Raw genomic sequence first — 21,753 nt, 5'->3', positions numbered from 1 at the left:
GAAACATTCACTTAGAAACATACATTTAAGGATGTCTTTAATTAAAAAAAAGAACACAAAGGAGCTTGATTTGGTGTGCTCGCTGTTGATAGTTGGTGCTGTTATTTAAGTATGTTGACTTGTTAAAACAAATTGTCAAATGTGTGTTTGTATGTTGAACTGTCAGACAACGTGCTATGTCCATCACCCTTTTAAAGTGAGCAATGCAGAGCACAGCTTCTTGGTTAATGCGTCCATTTGTTTGATTGGCAACAAAGCTAACGCCTTTGGACTGGTCTGACGCTGCTTTTTTTTTTTTAATGCCGTAATCCATCCTGGTTTACTTCCTGGACACCTCAGAGATCATCTCAAGTTTGGAATACTCCTTCTCATATTGTGATCTTGATGCCATTAGTTGATGTCTTTAAGAAGAAAACTGTATTTTCCAAAATCATTGTCATTAGGTGCTATAAGGTGGTCTTCTCTAGCTTTGGCCAATTTCATCAAAAGCACTTCCCGTCGCTCCTTCCACTCCCGGAGCTCCTGCTCACCATGGGCCAGCTTGCACAAGTCGTCTTCTGTGCACATCCCTATGTTGAACCTGTCCCAAAACACCACCAAACGTCAATCACGTGTTCAATGTAACCAGGACTAAACCATTCAGCAATTTATGGACCAATGGCAGAACTTTAAAACCTGTTCTACAGCTTACTGTGGTCAGTACTGTTTCATGCATTTTACAATGTGGGTGAAATTAAAAATAGTCTGAAGCTAAAAACTTCCATCGTAGATATTGAGAGCCTAGTATTTGTGTGTTCTGTAATCTCCCAAATCTTACCTCTCACAGACTTTAAAAGTGCCAGTGGGAAATCGATACTGCCAGCAATTGTGATCGTCCTCGGAAGTGAAGACTCTGTCTTTGTGTTTCTCCGAGGTGATGTGTTTTTGCCACTGCTTATCGCTATTGCAGTTTTTACCGCACAGCCAGCAGTGATTGCCAGCCTGCATCCGACACAGAAGTCACACTTAGTTGAGGTCATCATCGATATTGTGCATACAATGGCATCAACCCAAACTGGGTCACATTTATTTTTTTAGCACAATTGTACATCCATAGTGGGAAAAACATGTTTACGATTGCAGTTTTACAAATTGATCAGTCAGGAATAAAAATACGTAGTTGTTCTTTTTTTTAACTCACCACTTCTTCCATATAGTCTGTGGGCATATGAATGGGTTTGCCGTTCTCCCTCACAGACACATTTGCGCTCTCCTCACCCTTCTGAGACTGCAGCCACTTGTCATAAAGCTGATCAAAATCTGCAACTGGGAAAGCACCAAAACCCGATTGCTAGCGTCACATCAAGCCAGGTCAACTGTTTGTAGTTCTGCCGCTAAAAAAGGAAACTCACTGTTGCTTTCCTTCATGAATGTCCAAAGGTCTTGCTCCTCTGTGCTGTGAGCAAACGTGCAAATGCCGACATATTGACACTTCTTGCTGGCTGCTACATGCTGACAAATCTAAGGGGGTTTTAAAAAATTATTATTATTATTAAACATTATGAAGACTTTTTTTCTTTTTCAAATCAGATCATTATTTTTGATTACCTATGAAAAGGTTTCTTCAGCCGTCATCTGTACTTTTTTGAAGGTGTCGGATGTTTCGCTTCTTATCCGAGAGGCTTCGTCAGCGAACTAAATTTTGCTGGTAGCTCCGGCCCTATACATATATATCCCTACTGTCCAGGGGTGGCGGTGCCAGACCTCTGCTATGATAGGTCCCTGCTCTAAGGTTGGAGGGAGCAGAGGACCATTTACTGAGGCTACACTGATTGCCTCTATTGTCCTGACTGATTATGGTCTACGACTGGCCTGATTGCCCAATTTGCTCTGGTATCACCTCATCAGCATAACTAAGCCTGTGTGGTAATGCTCTCAGGAGTGTGTTGTAAGAACGATCCAAATTAAACCTCACCACCATGGCGATTTAGTGAAGGGTTTTGCTGTTTTATGAAAATAGCTTCTTTTACTCCCCTTTCAAACGATCTATTTTCTTTCGCTAAGATTTTAACTTCATTGTTGTCAAATGAGTGGTAGCTAGCTTTTAGGAGCTACCAGCAAATTTTAGTTCGCCGATGAAGCCTCTTGGATAAGAAGCGAAACGTCCGACACCTTCACAGAAGTACAGATGACGGCTGAAGAAACCTCTTCATCGATGGACCAATCCTGGACGACTGAGAGCTTGCACAGATGTATTTTTGATTGCGTACCTCAAACTGAGCCGGGATTTGCTTTTTCGGGAAGGCTCTAACCGTTGTCCACTTTTTCCTTTCAATAGAACTTACAAGCACAACACGGTTGTCTTTGGCCCACCTGTATAAGAAAACGAGCTGAGCACCAGGCGCCAATTAGTCTGGTCACTTCCGGCCTACACATGGACTTACGTGTGCCTTGCCTTAGCTGAGCAATATTTTTTATTCTTGTCCGCTTCACTTAGCTGCCCGTTTCTCCAACACATACTACAAACAAACAGCATCTTCAAATTTGGAGGCCCGAACCTTTTTTGGCTGGAAAGCTGATGGATGAGAAGGACATGAGAAGGTTTTTTTTTTTTTTCCAATAAATTAATATGACGACGGGAAGTCTTACCTGGCCACCTTGTAATGCGATGTTAGTGTTCCAGTACGTGGTGGCCTCTTGAACAATACTTTCATGACTGATACCTGCGTGAGAACAAAAATAAATGTCATCAAAAATCCTTTGAGTGCAGATTTAACTTCCACAAAATGGTGATTATACTTTGTCACTTAGTAATTTTCAGAACTGTTTTAAAATTATTGAGGCAGGGAAAGAAATCAGAAAGACTACATGCATGGATATTGGTCCTACATCAATTACCCATAGACGCTCCCCAACTTACGAACGAGATACATTCTGAACGGTCGTTCGTAAGGAGAATTTGTTCGTAAGTTGATTCAATGCTATATTTTGTTTGGAATGTATGTTTGAGGCTTATATAAGTATGTTTAAAGGACACCGACACCATTTTTTTATTTCCTAACTGACATCAGAAAAACGTTTTATAGCATCTTAAATACCCAAAACACGCAGGCTGATATTTTTAGTCAAATGCAAAACACAATAAAAATGACAAAGTGTCCCAAAACTACTTCAAAATGACCTCATAAAGTTTCAGTTTCAGAAGGTCCCGCCCTTGTTCGTGACGTCACGCCAGGACGTCTTGCCTTGTTCGAGAATCAAAACATTGGCTTCAGAGTCGAAGAAGATGCTTTCTTGTTACTCTTCCAGTTATGAATATGTTTCAAATTGTTCTAAAGGGAAGGGCATAAATGTTTGCAATCAAAGAAAGACGTCCTCCCATATCAATTCGAGCCGTCAATGACACCAATGTAGCGTCGCAGAAAATGCAGATGGCGCCCAAGCTCCGTTGGAAATGGGCTGATTTGTCTGCTGGGAATTTGTGTCAACTAGTATCAGTAGTCTTGGTGCAACACACAACGATTCACCATCGTGTTTTGATTTAACAAAATTGTCCTTTAAAGGACAACTGACGTCTCCGGACAAGTTGTGTCCATAATTTGTAAAATGGCTTCAAATGACTTCTACTGAGCGTATTTTACAAAGATTCCACCGCATATAGCTATATTTTACGTTTCAAGACTTGCACTGAATATTCCGGAAGTCTTGTTTTTGAGTTGGTGACGAGTCCGTACGTGACGTCACTGAAGGAATGCCCCTGACCGAAAAAAAGACACATTGTAGCAGTCCTTCCATCACGTCAATGCTTGTTTGGTCTGAAAACCTCGTGTTGCACCAAAAAGCCGCCACAAGAGGGCGACCAAGCTCCACGGAAGGAATTTATCAGCCTGTGGAAACTGGCTGATTAATTCCTCACAGAAGCTTGGTGGCCATGTTCTGCCTCTTTTTTGGTGATCCATTTCCCCCAATGTTGCCTCAAAATGGCACGGAATAAATTCTTTAATCGATTGCAAACATGTATGCTTTCCTCTTCAGAACTATTTGAATCATATTCATAACTGGATGTGTAACAAGAAAGCATATTCTCCGAATCTGAAGCCATTGTTTTGATTCTCCAGCAATGCAAGACGTCTTGGCGCGACGTCACGAACTGGGGGCGGGACCTTCTGAAAATGCCCTATTCGCAGCTCAATTTTTTGCAGATTTTGGACACTTTAAGTCATTTTTATTGGTGTTTTGCATTTGAATAAAAATATCAGACTGCGTGTTTTGGGTATTTTAGATGCTATAAAATGTTTTTCTGATGTCAGTTAGGAAACAAAAAAGTGACGTTGGTTGTCCTTAAAGGTTTGTCTAAGTAACCTGTGTTAGTTTGTCCTGAAAAATAAACATTTAATAAAATATATGCTTTCTCAAGATGTGCATTTACAACTGGAGAGAATACTACATGTACAAAAATGTACTGTTCATAACTCGAATGTCGGTGAGTAGGGGAGTGTCTGTACTTTGTTCTTTTTCATCCATCAGATGAAAAAACTCTTACGGCGCTCATGCTGCAGCATCCAGACCTTCAGCTCAATGAGGCTGTGAGCGAAGAAGCATTCGTCCCCTTTCATGCAGCCGTAACGCACTTCGTGTCGACACAGGTCGAGCTCGTATAGGGGATTCAGCATTCGGATTTTGGAATACCGGACAGTGCTGTCCTTTAATATGTGCACCAGGCACCTGGCAGGCAAACAGAGTCGATGAGAGAAAACAATTTTACTCCAGGGTGCTTCTCGGATGAAAACAAAAATGACCACAATCATACGTACTTGTGTTTCTCAAAGTCGTGCTTGGTTACCGGGTGAGAACAAAGCGCCGGGTTATCTTTGTTGGTTTTGCTGATTATTCTTGGTTTGTGGTCAAAACACACCTGAAGACAAAACGTGTGCTTTTACTTTTTCCATTGTCGGTCAACTTTCAGCCCAACGACAATTGCAGCCGCTGACAAATGCATACCTGCTAACTTCTGAAACCAGAAAAGCCTAGTAATATGGCAGGGTTCAGGGGGTTCGCCCCCCTGAAGTCAAACAATTTTTAACATTTATGTACAGCCATTTAAAATGAGGCTAAAAACACCATCTCATCTCATCTCTCATCTCATTTTCCGTACCGCTTATTCCTCATTAGGGTCGCGGGGGTTGCTGGAGCCTATCTCAGCTGTCTTCGGGCACGAGGCGGGGGACACCCTGAATTGGTTGCCAGCCAATCGCAGGGCACACAAAGACATACAACAGTCACTCTCACAGACATCCACATTAACATTATGCACATTTACCTTTTCTTGACCGAAGTATTAATCCTGGAAATGCTTGGGAGTATTCCTCACAAAACGACTGTACTTTTCTTTTAGATTTCTCACTTTTTGTTGCTTTTTCTCTGGCAGATGCCGTTACAAGACAATGATAAAAACGAGGCTAACTCTTGACTCTGGATTCCAGGAATGCTCGCGCAATTCATCTAAAGGAAGCTAACAGCTGGCACTGTGCCGATCGCCTGTTCTAAGTTTAGATGTCATCCTTAGCGATCTCGTGTTTTGAATGAACGTTGAATGAACGATTTTTGAATGAATGATTTTTGACTGATTGTTTGAATTGGAAACCGGAATTTTCGGTTGAATAAACCGTAACCCGGAATGGAATCCTGGAAACCGTACTTATGACGGCAAAATCGGAGTAGTTGGCAGGTATGCAAATGAGCAATTTATCATTATATCAATTTATCATTATAAACACAAAACAAAATGTGCTTTTCCTCCCCACATTTAAAAATGATGATAGACTTTTGTCACAAGGCTGTCGTTTCTCCACCGCCGAAGAGATGGTGATGGAGAAATGCCGTATACTCACTCCGCATAGAAAGACAAATATCTCGGGGTGTTCTTGTAAGATCTTAGCCACGGTCAGCCTAATGTTGGAGTTGTGCCCAAAAGGATCCAGGAGAAGTTCCCGAGATATAAGACCTATCCGCTCCCACGTCCATATGTCAATCTCCTCTTGACAGTATGCAAACGTGCAGCGACCACGATAGGGACAATCATTTCCCGCTGCAACATCTGACATGGGCGGAGGGAAAACGAGGGGTAAGAAAAGCATTTCATTTTGACTAAAACCGAGCTTGTCAGATATGAATGCATCTCCTGTTTGAAGCAATGCTTCTGAAGAAGCATGTTGTACCTTTGCAAATGTAATAAGGGCCAACATATTGGGGTTTTTTTGGTCTCGGTCGAATCAGCTTCCATGTTTTATCAGGTAAATGTTTGAGTCTGCCAAGTAAAACGTCCTTTTTGCATTTGTGCTCTTGAGTATGGAGCGTGTAATCAAACACGCCGGTTCCTGTCAACAACGAGCAAATAACAGATGACGTGAGTATTGTTCCCCCATCTTCTCAGCGCTTCAATACAAGAATGGACTCCTCACCTGTTCTGATGTAACAAAGTGAACACGCCTGTTTGAATTCATGAGTTTCGGTTAAAGGGGTCTTGGGGTCGCCGATAAAAGGACCCTTTACGTCAGGGAATCCATTCCATACCATCGCCATCCCCATTGGCGTTTCGATTTTGCTCACCTGTGTCCAACAGAACAGAGAAGGAGGAAAGTCAAAATCTCTGAAGTTGCACAAGTATGTCATCGTGAGGGTCACAGCAACATACCTGATGCATGAATGTATTTGAAGAATAATCTGAAAATGTACAAGCATATCATTTGTGAGAGTCACGTCGTCTCTGTTAGTTATTGAAAAATCTTGTCACCAACGGCGGTATTATTTAAAATGGCGGATCTTTATTTCAAACGAGGCTAGAAAATTGAGAGGACGGTGGAGAGAATTAGGGGGAAAAAATGTGACATCCATCATGAGTCCAGGTTAAGCGGTTATTGAGGTAAAAAGTAAATTATCTAAAGCAGACTGATTTGACAAGACTTTTGTCCAAGTAAAATTAATTTAAAACATTTTGATACAATGTGCATGATCTGAGTGCCACCGATCTGTAACAAGTCATGTTATTGATGGTTCCTATAACTAATAAACTTTCACTTATGTAAGGGACCATATATCAACTTAACTCATTCAATGCCGTTCACAAATTTATTCTGAAACTAAAAATATGACGAAGAGCGCCATTCCTGAATTTGTTTAGGTTTTGTTTTTTCATGCTGGGTGCCGATAAAGTACTGGCCATGGCCTCTGGCTAGGTTTTATTATTTTCCACAAGGGGGCAGCATTTCCCTTTTTTCCATGTTAGCGTTTTGTTCCAGCTGCAGCTGTTGTTAAAGCGCATATAAACCAATATGTATGTAATGGATTGTGTTTTAGACAGCCACCCTCATTTCAAGCTCATATAACTCTAGACCCATAGAATTTAGGAATTAACTCTTATTCTGATGAAAGAAGAGAGTATAAGGTTTCTAACGCTGTATTGAATGTTTATGTAGTCCTAAAACTCAATATTATGTGATTCATGGAATTCAAATGACAATGACAAAAACGCTGGCAGTGGCGTGGACACATTTTTGCACATCTTGCAGTGAATGAGTTAATTAAAGTACTTTTTTTAAATGGTAATTAGAACTTTTTTGGTGGGTCCTTTTTTTCTCAAATAAGAAAACAAGACAACAAAAACAACAACAAAAAGCCCAACTTCTTCAAAAATAATAATAAAAAAATTAACTGATTTTCATTGGTCAATTTGGTCTGAAACATAACAGGAAGACAAAACTGATTTAAGGCCTCTTTGGACAGATATTAACATTCTCTCAATTCATAGATGATTTAAAATCCCCTCACTCATTATTGTGTGACTGTAACGTCTCCTTGAGCGTTTTGAAAGGCGCTTATAAATAAAATGTATTATTAATTATTATTATTATTATTATTATTATTATTATTATTATTATTATTATTATTATTACTGTTTTTGACGGAACATGTAAATAGCACATAATGCAGATTATTTACAAATTCTTGTTTGTTTTGGAAATGAAAAAAACATTTTCATCACACATATTTTTAAGACTAGAATTCACATCAAACCTTTGGAAAATTAAATACTATTTTAAAAAAAAGATTTGGCCTGTTGTCATGTGTGCATAGATGGCAAAAAAACAATAGTGAGTACCTGTTTGAGGATCTGATAAAGAAAGGCGATTCAGCGTGTCAAGAGGCTGGGCAAGTGTTTCAAAAGTGTCCATCCCAAAATCGGAACTGGATCCGAATTGGTGATACGGTGGCGGAAGATTGACGGTGCACTGCTGGGTGCCGCGCTGGAAAGGCTTGATGTGAGTCGGCAGAAGGAAGGGACTTGACATGGAGTTGACCGAGGGCATAGTGGGTGACAAAGGAAGAAGGCCTTTCATTGTGGAGATGCCCTGAGGAAAGAAAAACAGCGAGAGCACCACAACTGAGTCAATTGTGAGACTCTGAGGAAGGAGATTTTTGTTTTAAACATACGCACCATTTCCACTTCGGGACCCGCTTGATCGAGCAGGTCATCCAAGTCATTACCGATGATGACGTTGTCTAAGTCCTGACTGCTCTCAAGTAGCGAGTGTGCATTATTAGTTTGGCAGCCATTCATAAATGTGTTTACGGGGTTAGAGACAGGTGAGGGTGAAGACACGGGGAGAGATGAAGACTCAAAGGCCGGACACTTTGACGCAGACATTGATGAGATGCTGCTGCTGCTGGGGTGACAAAGATCCTCTACTGTTGTGACCGGTGTACTGATAACCGATACCAAATCTGGGACTTCTGGATTTTACAAAAAAATAGGGTTGTCAAAGATGAAATTGGCATATTTTCATTTTCAGAATTGTGACGGTCGTTTGAAGACTCACCAATTTCTATTTCTTCAACGGAAAAGGCGTTTTGGGATGCCTGAATAAGTGCAGATATAAAGTTCATAAAATGGCGCATTTCTTAGCAAGAGGGACAGTGAACTCATTCACTGCCAATCACAAATTTATTCGGGAATTGAAAATATGACGTAGAGCGCCATTCCCGAATTATTATTTATTTATTTTTTTTTAACTTGGGTGCCGCTAAAGCGCTGGCCAGACCTCTGGTAATGTTTTCTCCCTTCCACAACGGGGCAGCCTTTCCCTTTTCGTCCATGTTCGCGCTTTGTTCCAGGTTTAGCTGTTGTTAAAGCGCCACATAAACCAATATGTATTGTATTGTATTGTATTGTATTGTATTGTATTGTATTGTATAGTATTTTGGACAGCCGTCCTCATTTCAAGCTCATATAACCCCTGATCCATATAATTTAGGAAATAACTCTTTTTCTCTAATAAAAACATAGTCTAATGTTTCTTACGCTCCGTTGAATATTTATGTAGTCCTAAAATTCAATATTCTGTGGGTCCTGATATTCAATTGACAATGACAAAAACCCTGGCACTGGAGTAGACACATTTTTCACATCTGGCAGTGAATGAGTTTTAAAAAGTGGCGTACGCAGCATGTTTTCAAATAACAATTAAAATTCGATTATCAGGATTAGATGGAGCCAAAAATTGAATGATTTTTCAAAAGACTGTTTTAACGATATCCTAACGTGCAAAATTATCTAAACAGTTTCAACATATGAAGATTAAAAAAATATTTTGGTTGAATCCTGTAAACTCCAGTTTCACTAGATAAAATGCCGTTAACTTGTCACCTGGTCACAAGCGGCATCCTGATCACTTGATCCTTGCACAGCTTTCAAAGCCGGCTGTAAAAAGCAAAGAAAATAGAGTTGAAAAAACACGCAAACATTTGCGATCGAGCTTGGGAAAGCGACACTGATGGCGACCGGGAGGCCAGAGAACTTACTTTCGACCTTACGTAAGCTTTACGAAGTTTCAGCTTTAACGTTTTGGCGAGGTCCTGAATCAGCCGTACAACGCTGGGATCCTGACAGAGAAAACACAATTGGAATTTGTCTGATTTGAGACATTCCGGTGGTTTGACTCACCTGTGGCACAACAAGAGAGCACTTGGCCACAGCGTCGTAGGCCTCTTGATGCCTCCCCATCTCCTTTAAGGACTTGGCTTTTCTGTACAGTGCTTTGTAGTTGCACTCATTGTACTGCAGGGCCTTTTCACAATCTTCTAGCGCTCGATCGTACAGTCCCTGAGACAAATATATCTGATTCACACATTTGTAACAACTACAGGGTCAATTATAAACACATAGATAAGGGTGTAGTTGCCAACAGTGTGATTCAAATAACATCATTCCACAAGATTTAACATGCAGGATTCAAAAGGAGGGGTCATTTCCTGAACATGAGACATGTCCAGTGACGCTTTCATCACAGGATGGTGTGAAAAAAAGGAAGGACGTACTGAATAATGCTGTCAAAGTGGTGGGTTAAATGTGTATGAAGGATCTGTAAATGCATTAGCCACACGAGCAATATTTCGACCGTATAACGCGCAAAATTTTCTACATAAAGAACTCAGTTTGCGTGCTCGTTATAAACGAGGCCTGGGAAAAAAATCTCATGTACCAGTATATTTAATGCTTCAGGGGGAAGCATTTCCATGGCTACTCTGTTGTGAAGGTGCCCTTCAGTTTCGATTGTCAGAAAGACCAGATCACGCGCATTCCTTTTTTTAATTGTTGATTACCATTTCTTTAGCTATGCTTCATTTTATTTCCTCGCCTCACCCGCACTGAAACGTGAGTGAAGCATTTCCTGAACATGAGACATGTCCAGAAAGACCACATCACGCGCATTCCTTTTTTTAAATTGTTGATTACCATTTCTTAAACAATGCTTCATTTCATTTCCTCGCCCACACTGAAACGTGAGTCAAGCATTGCTGTTTTGCACAATTACCAATATCCAGAGTTTTGATTTGGTGTTCTTCATATTTTAATTGATATACTGTTACCCGAAGAAAGTGAAGAAGTTTCTTGAATAAATACAGTACTCTGCTCTGCTCTCATCATTTGGTTGAACCAAACTACCATTTGCAATAGTAATGGCTTTGGACATATCTGGTAAGATGACCGTCACCAGAAAAAAAAAAGTAGTCACATGATACGCGATTGGACAAAGTTTGATGGAGAAATTAAGCCGCTATGTTGACTGTTTTAGTGTGACAGTGTGCCAAACTATGTGAAGGAGCATGAGTACAGAGCACAGTATGTGGAACTGTCGCGGCTTGGTATTGAAGCGGATTTACGTGGGACAGGAGATGTGAGACAATCTCTTTTTGTCAATGGATGCTGCAGCTTCCTGTTTGCTTTCAACATTTAGCTTGTACCAGGACGTCCCTGATGTACAGGCTAATCCAATCAAATCCAAAAAAAGAGTGCGTAAAAGTGATCCAATTAGTATGGATATGCAATCAGGATATTAGTTTGAATTAAAAATTCACTTCTATTTCAACTCAAGACCTTATTTAGCAATGTGGCTCCTCACATTCATTACAGGAACCATGCTTTTTCTCTCCACATCAACGAGGCAGCACTGCTGCCAGCTTGTAAAAGTTAGTCCTTAAACGAAAACAATAATGGCATCTTTTGACAGAAATGAAAGCAAAACACAAAACAGTGATGGTTCCATTTCTGCAGCCACAAGAAGTCACCTGTTGCGTTTTCTAGATTAGCAAATCTCCACATCTGATCTGATTCGTCTGTGTAAACTCTCAGTCGTACAGGAGTGGTCCATCGATGAGAAGGTTTCTTCAGCCGTCATCTGTACTTTTCAAAATCTAATCTAGAAAACGCAACAGGTGACTTCTTGTGGCTGCAGAAATGGAACCATCACTGTTTTGTGTTTTGCTTTCATTTCTGTCAAAAGATGCCCTTATTGTTTTCGTTTAAGTAATAACTTTCACAAGCTGGCAGCAGTCCTGCCTCGGTGATGTGGAGAGAAAAAGCATGGTTCCTGTAATGAATGTGAGGAGCCACATTGCCTTTCATTCATTTCCTTTCCTGTACCTTTTTGAAAAGTACAGATGACGGCTGAAGAAACCTTCGCATCAATCTGCTCTGATTAGAATTCCATTTTATTCAGATTTTATGTTTAGCCATGTACTGACTGCGGGGTGTGCAGGCAAAACAAAAGCAACTCACCGGTACGGTGTTTAGGCATGCTGCGGCTCGATTAGCGTAAAGTCTCTCGAATAAACCGGTGGCCACGGAGATGTCCTCAGACTTGGCGTAATCGGCTACATTCAAGGCTTCTGTGTACATCTCGATGGATTTGGTCCAGTCACCCTCTTTAAACACGTCATTGCCTTCAGCAAAAAGATTACAAATAAGATCCTTAACATACACCTGAAAAAACAAAGAAACAAACAAGGTTAATTATTTGGGGTATAAACTCGTTTTTTTGAAATGTGGAGATGTTCATAGCTTACCTCATAATGATCTTGACTTCCAGGATATGGTAGCGTTGATCTATGAGCAAGCGAGCGTTATAATTATTTGATTTCACAACATACTGGTTGACTAGCGTTGGTAATTTATATTGAAGGTAATCACAACATTTATGTATCATACACGTGCCAGTTTATTGTAACACAGATTGATGAGAAGGTTTCTTCAGCCGTCATCTGTACAAATTTGAAGGTTTCGGACGTTTCGCCTCCTATCCAAGAGGCTTTGTCAGCGAACTAAAGTCTGACTGGTCGTGTCGGCCCTATTTATATATCCCTAATGTCCAGACATGGACATTAGGGATATATAAATAGCCTGCAATACAATAGCCTGCTTAGGCAAAACAGGTTAGGCAACTTTAGTAATGCTGATGAGGGTCGTAATGCTGATGAGGTGATACCGGTGGGAGTGGGGCAAATAGGCCAGTCGTTAGTCAGGAATGTAGGAACAATCAGTGGGGCCACAGGGAGGGGTCCTCTGCCCCCCTCAACCTGAGAGTAGGGACCTATCATAGCTGTGTCCGGAGCCACCATGTCTGGACATTAGGGATATATAAATAGGGCCGACACGACCAGTCAGACTTTAGTTCGCTGACGAAGCCTCTTGGATAGGAGGCGAAATGTCCAAAACCTTCAAATTTGTACAGACAAATCACCAAATTTCAAAATAAACTGAGCATGTTTTCATGAATTAAGTTGGAAGCAATAAACAGTATGAGCTTTCGCAACAGAAACAAAACTCCATCTTCAGTGTCGAGCACCAAACCGGACCGTTCACTGTTGGCACTTACTGGATAAACTGTAGCCCTTCCTGAATCTGCTGCCAACGACTCTTTCTGTCCACCGGGCCCAATCCCGACATGACTGCGTACTCTCGTATCCACTGTTGGGTGTCAGTGCCTGGTAAATTACACAACAGAACAGGTTTTTATTCAATTCTGGCAAGACACGGACACAGAGATAAGGTCAGGCACGCGCTCCATTATGATGAGCACAAATGATTGGCTGTTGCATTTTTTTGATACTGTCATCCTGTTTTTGAAATGAAAGGGGCCTGTGTTGCTTCGTGTAAGTGTGTTCGGTAAATGATACAACTTCTGGATAGAGTTGAGGTTCTTGGTTGGAGGGAGAAGGCAAGTGATATGTGTGCCTGTCGTAGACGCTCAACTAACTTAACTGACTTGCAGCAGCGCATGCTCCTTTGGTCTATAGCCAGGCATTTAGGCAGTCGAACAAGCAAATACGATTTACTCATATCATTACAGGGCCTACAAAATCTTTGGACCATTTTACGCCTCATTTCTAAGTAAATCCTGTTTGGATCGCACTTCCGTGTTGAGAAATGACGTCACGCGCACAACACCGTAATCATGATACATTAATCACAAGTGCAATTGACAGGCGACAAATCAAGAGTCCAGTCCACCTACGAACAAGTCACCGGTTTAATGGACGCTACACTAAGTTTTTATCTCATTGTTGAAAGGGGCCTACGAAATATTTGGACCATTTTACGCTTCATTTCTGAGTACACTCAATATAAGTTATGCTGGAGGATGTATAACTAATAGACACTCATCGGAAAGAGGTGACGTGTACCCGTTCATTCGTGCCACACTATACTTTGTATGGGGCAGACGTTTCGTAGTAAAAAACCCCAGCAGGGTTTTTGTTCTACACGACTTGTTGACGTTTTGTCCGAGCCGCTGTTTGTTTCTTTCGGGGTCCTGAGGGAGACGCACGACGGCTCGTAAGAGGACGTGTCTCACGATGGACCCCTGGCCAATATATATTTGTTATTAGCAGTTGTTCTCTTATGGTACATTATAGCGCCTCCAACAGAGATTCTTGATTGGGAAATATACGATTTCACTTTGGTGGGCGAAATGCGATCGTAACTAGCTCCACGGTGCTACCAAGCGTAATTTCTAGGAAGTTGATTGGTTCCAAATAAGCCATAGACATTACCCAAGTTTAACTACGTCTCCTACGCGGACAATAGACACCAGTTCCAGCATTTCCCCCTTGTGTTAAACACAGTGTTAACCCTGCTAGTAGAGCACACTTACGTATATGAGCATGTAAACAAGACAAGCCCCAAATCCAGCAGCATCCGAGAGTTTATAAAATATCCAAATGTGATGTGGCGATAAATGGCCGCCTTTCAAGCTTGTTTTTCTACTCGACTAAATAAATAACGGCGCTTTCGACTTAAACCGGTGCTGCCCCCTGCAGCGAGGGGAGAGAGTAGCATGTTTTCGACCTGTACTCTATCCACGTCAAAAGTTTCCGGGTGCACCAGTTTTACCACAGTTTTTCAATTTGTAACATAGTTCAGATCCAATGAATAGCTTTAAAGGACAACCGACGTCACTTTTTTGTTTCTTAACTGACATCAGAAAAACGTTTGATAGGATCTAAAATACCCAAAACACGCAGTATATTTTTATTCAAATGCAAAACACCAATAAAAATGACTTAAAGCGTCCAAAATCTGCAAAAAAATTGAGCTGTGAATTTTCAGAAAGTCCCGCCCTCAGTTTGTGACGTCACGCCAAGACGTCTTGCATTGCTTGAGAATCAAAACAATGGCTTCAGATTCAGAGAATATGCTTTCTTGTTACACCGTCAGTTATAAATATGATTCCAATAGTTCTGAAGAGGAAAGCACACATGTTTGCAATCGATTAAAGAATTTATTCCATGCCATTTTGAGGCAACATTGGGGAGAAACGATCACCAGAAATGAGGCACAAAATGGCGACCTCCTGTGCCCACCTCCGTTTCCACAGGCTGATAAATTCCTTATATGGAGCTTGGACACCCTCTTCTGGCGGCTTTTGGGTGCAACACAAGGTTTTCAGACCAACCAATACAGCAAAATACATTAACGTGTCGGAAGGACTGCTACAATATGTCTTTTTTTCGGTCAGGGGGCGTTCCTTTAGTGACGTCACGTACGGACTCGGTACCAACTCAAAAACAAGACTTCCTGAATATTCAGCGCAAGTCTTAAAAAGTAAAATATATCTATATGCGGTGGAATCTTTTTAAAATACGCTCAGTAGAAGTCATTTGAAGCCATTTTACAAATTATGGACACAACTTGTCCGGAGACGTCGGTTGTCCTTTAAGTTGTACAAACTAAAATAAGTTCAATTTACAATGCAATGCATGCATTAATTTTTCTTGCAAAGCCCTTGTTCCTCACCAGGGGTGCTGAAACCTATCCCAGCTCTCTTCGGGCAGTGGGCAGGGGACACTCTGAACTGGTTGCCAGCCAAATCGCAGGGCACACAGAAACCAACAACCATTCGCGCTCACACCCGCGTGAACACGAAGAATGACGTTCTATCCTCTCAGTGGTCCTCAGCACAAAATGCACTTCTCATTTGTGTCCTTGCAGGACAAGATATTTTATAACAATAAAACGAAACCACAATTACTGGTTTACTGAACATGTGATGGATATGAAAAGGAGGTAAACGGAAACTCTTTATCTCTCAGAATGAAAAACTGACGTGTTGTTATTGAAAAAAGGACAAAAGAGAATAACTCAACCCAGTCCTGATATCAGAACATAAATGGTGATGGGCTTTTGTGTGATAGAGCTGACAATACTCTTCGGGGATAAAAAATCAACGAAAAGATGATATTTAACATTACAATTTGTCAATAATAGATACCTCAGGGCTCTATCCAACTGAAGTTGTTTTATTAAGCAACAGAAGTGTTTATAATGGTAACATATATTTTATAAACTCACTGTACCAGTTTAGTTGACGTAAGCTACCATTTATTTCAACAATAACCCTTATTACATTAGCAGTACATAAAGTGTGTCGTCCCCCCAAAAATATGCCGACAGGCCAGTTTGAAACACCGCAAGGCTTCGTTGGCCAATGGGATGCTCAGGAGATTATTCAGACATCATTTAAAAAAAGATCCACAGCCCATGTTTTACACACACACATACAGCGCGGGTGTGATCACTGTGCAGCTCCGCAACTTGTATGTCGCATGCCATGACTGCCTTTCAGCATTTACTTTTACTCCTTGCAGGTAAGTTGGCTGTTTAACTTCAGTGAAAGGAAATGGGTAGGGGGGAGTGGGCACACAGGTCTTTTTAAAATTGTAGAGGAAGCTTGAGTGGAGAATTTGACGTATTCCAAGTTGAAAAAGACTTGAAATTCCTCCATCTGTATTTTTGAATTGTGTTGCACTCCATTGCGATTGAAACGATGTTGACCAACGTCTCAAACAAATCCATAAAAATATTCTATGCATGGATTGCCCAAGTTTCCCTTTTTTGTTTTTGTTGTTTTTACTGAAAGTGAAGTGAGCTCCCTGACATGGGTCAATTGGCTTCTAAAAAAGGAAGTGGCTTTTAAAAAAGACTGAAATGTGCAAGTACATCCTGGTTGAGGATTAATGAGCCAGCTGTGAGTATTTTTCCTTTTCTGGGATGTTTGAAAGTGTTTATAAAACTTTGCCGAAAGAAAAATGGACATATTTATTTTTATTCGGGCTTTGAATATCTGCATGTTCTCTGTCATCGCCGGGATATACACATACAGTATATTTCTGTCTAGACATTTGCCTTATTTCAGGCACATATGAGCTCTTTCCGATGCGAGTAACTGTGAAGTCAACTCTCAGTTGAACGGGATGTCTGTTTGTGCAAGCACTCCGTTCCGAGCAAACACTTTATAAACATCTGCCAAAAGAAGACTATGGATAAAAGTATGACAAAAAAGAAAGGGAAGAGGTGAAGGAATATGGATTTGGATTTACATAATTGTCAAAAGATGTCTTGCTAGAGTAAAATAAATGATTGCCCCAATATTTTTGTCCATATTGTGTACGTGTAACAGTATTCTAGGATAATAATTGTACGTTTGTATTTTTTCATGATTTTCTTTCTTTTAAAATGAAAAAAAATCCAAACATACATTTAAAGTACATAATATGTATTTTTTTACAATAGTGGTGACAACTGCAGCCTGTGTGTGGAATTAAAGTGGGAATAAAAATGTCAAACTGAGTTCTTCTTCTCTTGTTGTCTCTTGATGAAGTGGCTGCGGCTTCTGCGTCCATTGCGACCTCGTCTGCCGTCTCGTCACCTCGCTTCAAACGAAGTGTGCTGGAGCTGGGGGGAATGATCAAATGCAGCACTGGGAGAGCTCCTTTCTATTACACTTCCTACGGGTGCTACTGTGGACTGGGGGGCTGGGGCTGGCCACGGGATAAGACTGACTGGTGAGTGCAAAGTGCATATTTCACCACACGATATCAAGGCGCCTTTTGTTGTTTGCTCCAAATATCGCCTCAGGTGTTTATAGTGCTAAAAAAAATCCCAGTTGATACCCAGTATATAACCCACCTATACATTATATGGTCTAGAGCACAGGTGTCAAAGTCAAGGCCCGCGGGCCAAATCTGGCCCGCCACATCTTTTTTTCGGCCCGCGAAAGCAAATCAAACTTGTTAAATTCCATGATGATTGCTAAAATCTGAGCCAAAATTTCATATTTTTGGATGTGAACCACAATAAAAGTCATTATTCTTGACTTCAGATTTGAAAACGAGTTATTCTTTAATTTGCTATGTGCTCTATATGTAATATTTGAAGGGATTTAAACATTCTAATGGGTTCCCCAAATTCATAACGGCCCTCGAGAGGAAACCATAACTACAATGTTGCCCGCGGCAAAAAATAACTTTGACACCCCTGGTCTAGAGGGTATGAATTAGTTCCTATGAATCTGCTAGTTCCCAATATCTTTTTGGGAAGCCTTTGGGGAGCCTTAAAGGACAACCAACGTCTCCGGACAAGTTGTGTCCATAATTTGTAAAATGGCTTCAAATGACTTCTACTGGGCATATTTTAATACGATTCCACCGCATATAGCTATATTTTACGTTTTAAGAGTCGCGCTGAACATTCAGGAAGTCTTGTTTTTGAGTTGGTGACGAGTCCTCACGTGACGTCAGAAAAGGACCGCCTCCTGACCGTGATGGAAAGACGCATTGTGGCGTTTTTCCATCACGTCAATGTATTTTGCTGTACTGTTTTTTTTAAACCTTGTGTTACATCCAAAAGCCACCAGCAGAGGGAGTCCAAGCTCCATGGAAGGAATTTATCAGCCTTTGGAAACGGGCTATTTCATTCCTCACAGCTTGGTGGCCATTTTCTCGGCTCTTTTTGGGTGAGACATTCCCCCGCGCCCGTTTGCCCCAAAATGACACGGAATAAATTCTTTAATCGATTGCAAACATGTATGCTTTCCTCTTCAGAACTATTTGAATCATATTCATAACTGGATGTGTAACAAGAAAGCATATTATCCGAATCTGAAGCCATTGTTTTAATTCTCCAGTAATGCAAGACGTCTTGGCGTGATGTCACGAACTGGGGGGGCAGGGGGGGGCTGGGGGGGGACTTTCTGAAAATGCCCAATTCGCAGCAAATTTTGCAGATTTTGGACACTTTAAGTCATTTTTATTGGTGTTTTGCATTTGACTAAAAATATCATACTGCGTGTTTTGGGTATTTTAGATGCTATAAAACGTTTTTCTGGTGTCAGTTAAAAAACAAAAAAAGTGACGTTGGTTGCCCTTTAAATACCATTTCGAGTACTTCCCAATTCCACACCTAAATCTCAATTCACTTCATCGTTTTATCCTTTGTACCTCAAGGCTGCCAAAAACAACAATGTTTAAAATAAAGTGTGATTCCACCCAACACTTTGCGACCATCCCCTGAGCCTAAATTCGGACTGTTGCACAATCTTCTTTCTGGCCGCAGGTGCTGCCACGAGCATGACTGCTGTTTTAAAAAAGCATCGCGCCAGGGCTGCTTTCCTAAAACAGATCGCTATGATTGGACCTGCAATGACGGGACACCTGAATGTGGTATTGTTTTTTATGTTCCCCTTTCTCATGTCCGTGATAAAACAGCAAAACCACGAAATATGCACACAATGGGTCTGTTTCCATTGTCAATGAGGCAACCACAGTGAAGAGGAAACATATACACACCCCAATTCCAAAATGTTTTTGCAATGAGATTGAGCTTTCACTATTAACCCTCATATTATGTTTGAAAAAAAAAATCACATTGATTATGTTGTGGGTCATTTTTACTATGTAAAAATCCACAACATATTTGCTGTCCCATTGGGATATTTCCGAACTGTTTTGAAGAAAGGAAAAAGAAAGGATATCCAGTGCTTCGACACCGTTCGTCACATTTTGTCAACACAAAAACGGACATGAGTAAAATTGACCCGTATGACACATACATATGAGGGTTAATGTGATTGCCTGTGTTCATTATCTACATATGGAGATGCTGAATTTTTCTTAAAAATTCCAAATCCTCCTTTGAACAACACATCTGAATAAGACACCTCTCACATACCTGCACAAAAAGCCTCTAGGAAATGAACAAGTACGTTGCCGATGGCGCAATGTCTGATCACCTTTGTTCAAACATGCTTTTGGGTACAGCCTTTAAAAGGGTGTCTAAACAAAAGCAGACATTTGAAATCCAAGCAGTGCTTCCAATTACATTGCCACTGTATGATTAGTCCTTTTTTTAATCAAATCTGTGGCATCCTGTCAATCCTCCTTTTCCACTATTGACTAAAACAAGTGTGTCATCCATTGCAGGTGATTTCACTGACAAGTGTGACGAGCTTCTGTGTAAGTGTGACCGGGACGCCGCTATATGCATGCGAAATTCACCCTACCAAAGCAGATACACTCTGTGGCCGAATTGGTGGTGTGGCTTCCGCCGACCACAGTGTAGCAGTGACTAACCCAAGCATACATTTATGATACCGGAAGAAAATGAGTTTCATAATCAATGGCTATACGGCGTTGCAACAGTGGACTCTTATTATTCACTTCTAATTACAACACAAATGCTTTGTAAAGGTAAAATTGGTCTTATGACTATTTGAGAACAACGAGCTTCTGGGGAAATTGGGATTTTCTATATTCATCTTTTTTTTAAGTCTTTGCTGAATGACATCACTGCTGGGTGGTGTTTTCCACTGAGTCACTGAAAGGAGTTATTGGAAAAACTGCATCAAGCCTAAACTTTATGTGAAGGAGACATGGATGGTGAATGGAAAAGTGACTACTTCGTGTTAAAGATGTCATCGGGGTGTCATTTTTTTCTTTTGGGAAATAAACTTGTGACTGTGACTGTAGAGTGACCTTGAGAGTTTTTAAAGGCGCTTATAAAAGAAATGTATTATTATTATTATTATTATTATTATTATTATTATTATTATTATTATTATTATTATTATTATTATTATTATTATTATTATATAAGACCAAAATGCCGGTCCCAAGCCCGGATAAATACAGAGGGTTGTGTCAGGAAGGGCATCCGACGTAAAGCTTGGCCAAAACAAACATGCGTATCAAACCTCTAAAGATGGAGGAAACTGATTTGCTGTGGCGACCCCTTGAAGGGAAAAGCCGAAAGGAAAAGAAGATTATATAAAACCAAAATCCCGTCAAATTACCATAAAATTCCGTAAGTAACTATTCTCCTCTGCTTACGCTATCGTAAATGAAAAATAATAGTATGTGTATTAGAAACATTCGTATTTAAAATTAAAAAAAACAAACAACAAAGTTAATGGTAACTGAGCGTGCTCTGTGCTTCTGCGTGATGACGTATTTTTACGTTCAAGTTACCGGAAGCTACCTAAAGATGCCAGAAGATGGCGCCATGTTTCTCACTAGTATTCACTTTAATAAGAGTTACTCCATTCTGTTTCATTATTAGCTTTTCAACATTGAGTTGTACGTTACCAAAAACAAGGCAACGACTTGTTATTTTTATATGACACCTATACATGATGGACACTCCTCAGAAGGAGTCTTAGAACCTATACATACCGTTAAACGTACGTAAGTCATGAGCTGAGAACTCAGGACGACCCAATAACAACGCCCTTACAATTGATTGGCGATAACTCTGAAACTGTCTCCTTAGCGCCCGCAGGCTGATTAGTAAAAGGCACGGACGGGGTTCGAACCCGTGATCTTCGGTTTACGAGACCGACGCCTTACCACTTGGCCACCGCGCCTGCGGCATGCCAGTCACGTTTACTTCACATAATATAACTGCAGTTCATATTTTTTCTGTGTAAACTCTCAGTCGTACAGGAGTGGTCCATCGATGAGAAGGTTTCTTCAGCCGTCATCTGTACAAATTTCATATTCATATTCATACAGTTCATATTGTATATATGTAACGGAGTTGTGCGCTTAGAATATTAAACTATGAAGGAAGTGACGCAACGGCTCACAGTGTGGCACTATGTCCCG

At 40.7% G+C, this 21,753-nt stretch overlaps 2 protein-coding genes and 1 non-coding gene across 5 annotated transcripts; 1 reads left to right on the top strand and 2 right to left on the bottom strand.

The window, feature by feature from the left end:
• Window positions 1-20: 20 nt before the first annotated feature.
• On the bottom strand, window positions 21-14,588 carry zc3h7a (zinc finger CCCH-type containing 7A). 3 transcript variants are annotated; one of them, XM_089019501.1, is made up of 23 exons: window positions 14,469-14,588; window positions 13,191-13,299; window positions 12,382-12,421; window positions 12,095-12,298; window positions 9,980-10,138; window positions 9,838-9,918; window positions 9,683-9,736; window positions 8,856-8,895; window positions 8,474-8,769; window positions 8,138-8,387; window positions 6,674-6,702; window positions 6,441-6,588; window positions 6,198-6,356; window positions 5,871-6,076; window positions 4,794-4,894; window positions 4,523-4,704; window positions 2,629-2,702; window positions 2,424-2,554; window positions 2,250-2,352; window positions 1,392-1,500; window positions 1,181-1,305; window positions 818-981; window positions 21-580 (listed from the first exon to the last, which is right to left on the bottom strand). In XM_089019501.1, the coding sequence occupies exons 2-23, from the start codon at window positions 13,259-13,261 to the stop codon at window positions 391-393; spliced, it is 2,916 nt and encodes a 971-aa protein (XP_088875627.1). In that variant the 5' UTR covers window positions 13,262-13,299; window positions 14,469-14,588; the 3' UTR covers window positions 21-390. The 3 variants fall into 3 exon arrangements, with proteins under 3 accessions (XP_088875627.1, XP_088875628.1, XP_088875629.1); XM_089019502.1 differs by lacking the exon at window positions 12,382-12,421 and having other exon boundaries at window positions 12,095-12,258; XM_089019503.1 differs by lacking the exon at window positions 14,469-14,588 and having other exon boundaries at window positions 12,095-12,258; window positions 13,191-13,274.
• A 1,714-nt stretch (window positions 14,589-16,302) lies between these two features.
• On the top strand, window positions 16,303-20,613 carry pla2g10 (phospholipase A2 group X). The gene is made up of 4 exons (XM_089019512.1): window positions 16,303-16,461; window positions 17,475-17,658; window positions 19,208-19,314; window positions 20,074-20,613. The coding sequence occupies exons 1-4, from the start codon at window positions 16,413-16,415 to the stop codon at window positions 20,220-20,222; spliced, it is 489 nt and encodes a 162-aa protein (XP_088875638.1). The 5' UTR covers window positions 16,303-16,412; the 3' UTR covers window positions 20,223-20,613.
• Window positions 20,614-21,440: 827 nt separating this feature from the next.
• On the bottom strand, window positions 21,441-21,512 carry trnat-cgu (transfer RNA threonine (anticodon CGU)). Its single transcript has one exon. It is a non-coding gene; the product is annotated as a tRNA-Thr (tRNA).
• Window positions 21,513-21,753: the final 241 nt, after the last annotated feature.

Source organism: Hippocampus bargibanti, linkage group LG17 (assembly GCF_051943395.1).
Source record: "Hippocampus bargibanti isolate YZ-2025 linkage group LG17, ASM5194339v1, whole genome shotgun sequence".
In the NCBI taxonomy this organism is placed as follows: domain Eukaryota; kingdom Metazoa; phylum Chordata; class Actinopteri; order Syngnathiformes; family Syngnathidae; genus Hippocampus; species Hippocampus bargibanti.
The sequence above is the reverse complement of the archived record's forward strand: the minus strand, read 5'-3'. Positions and strand labels throughout refer to the sequence as shown.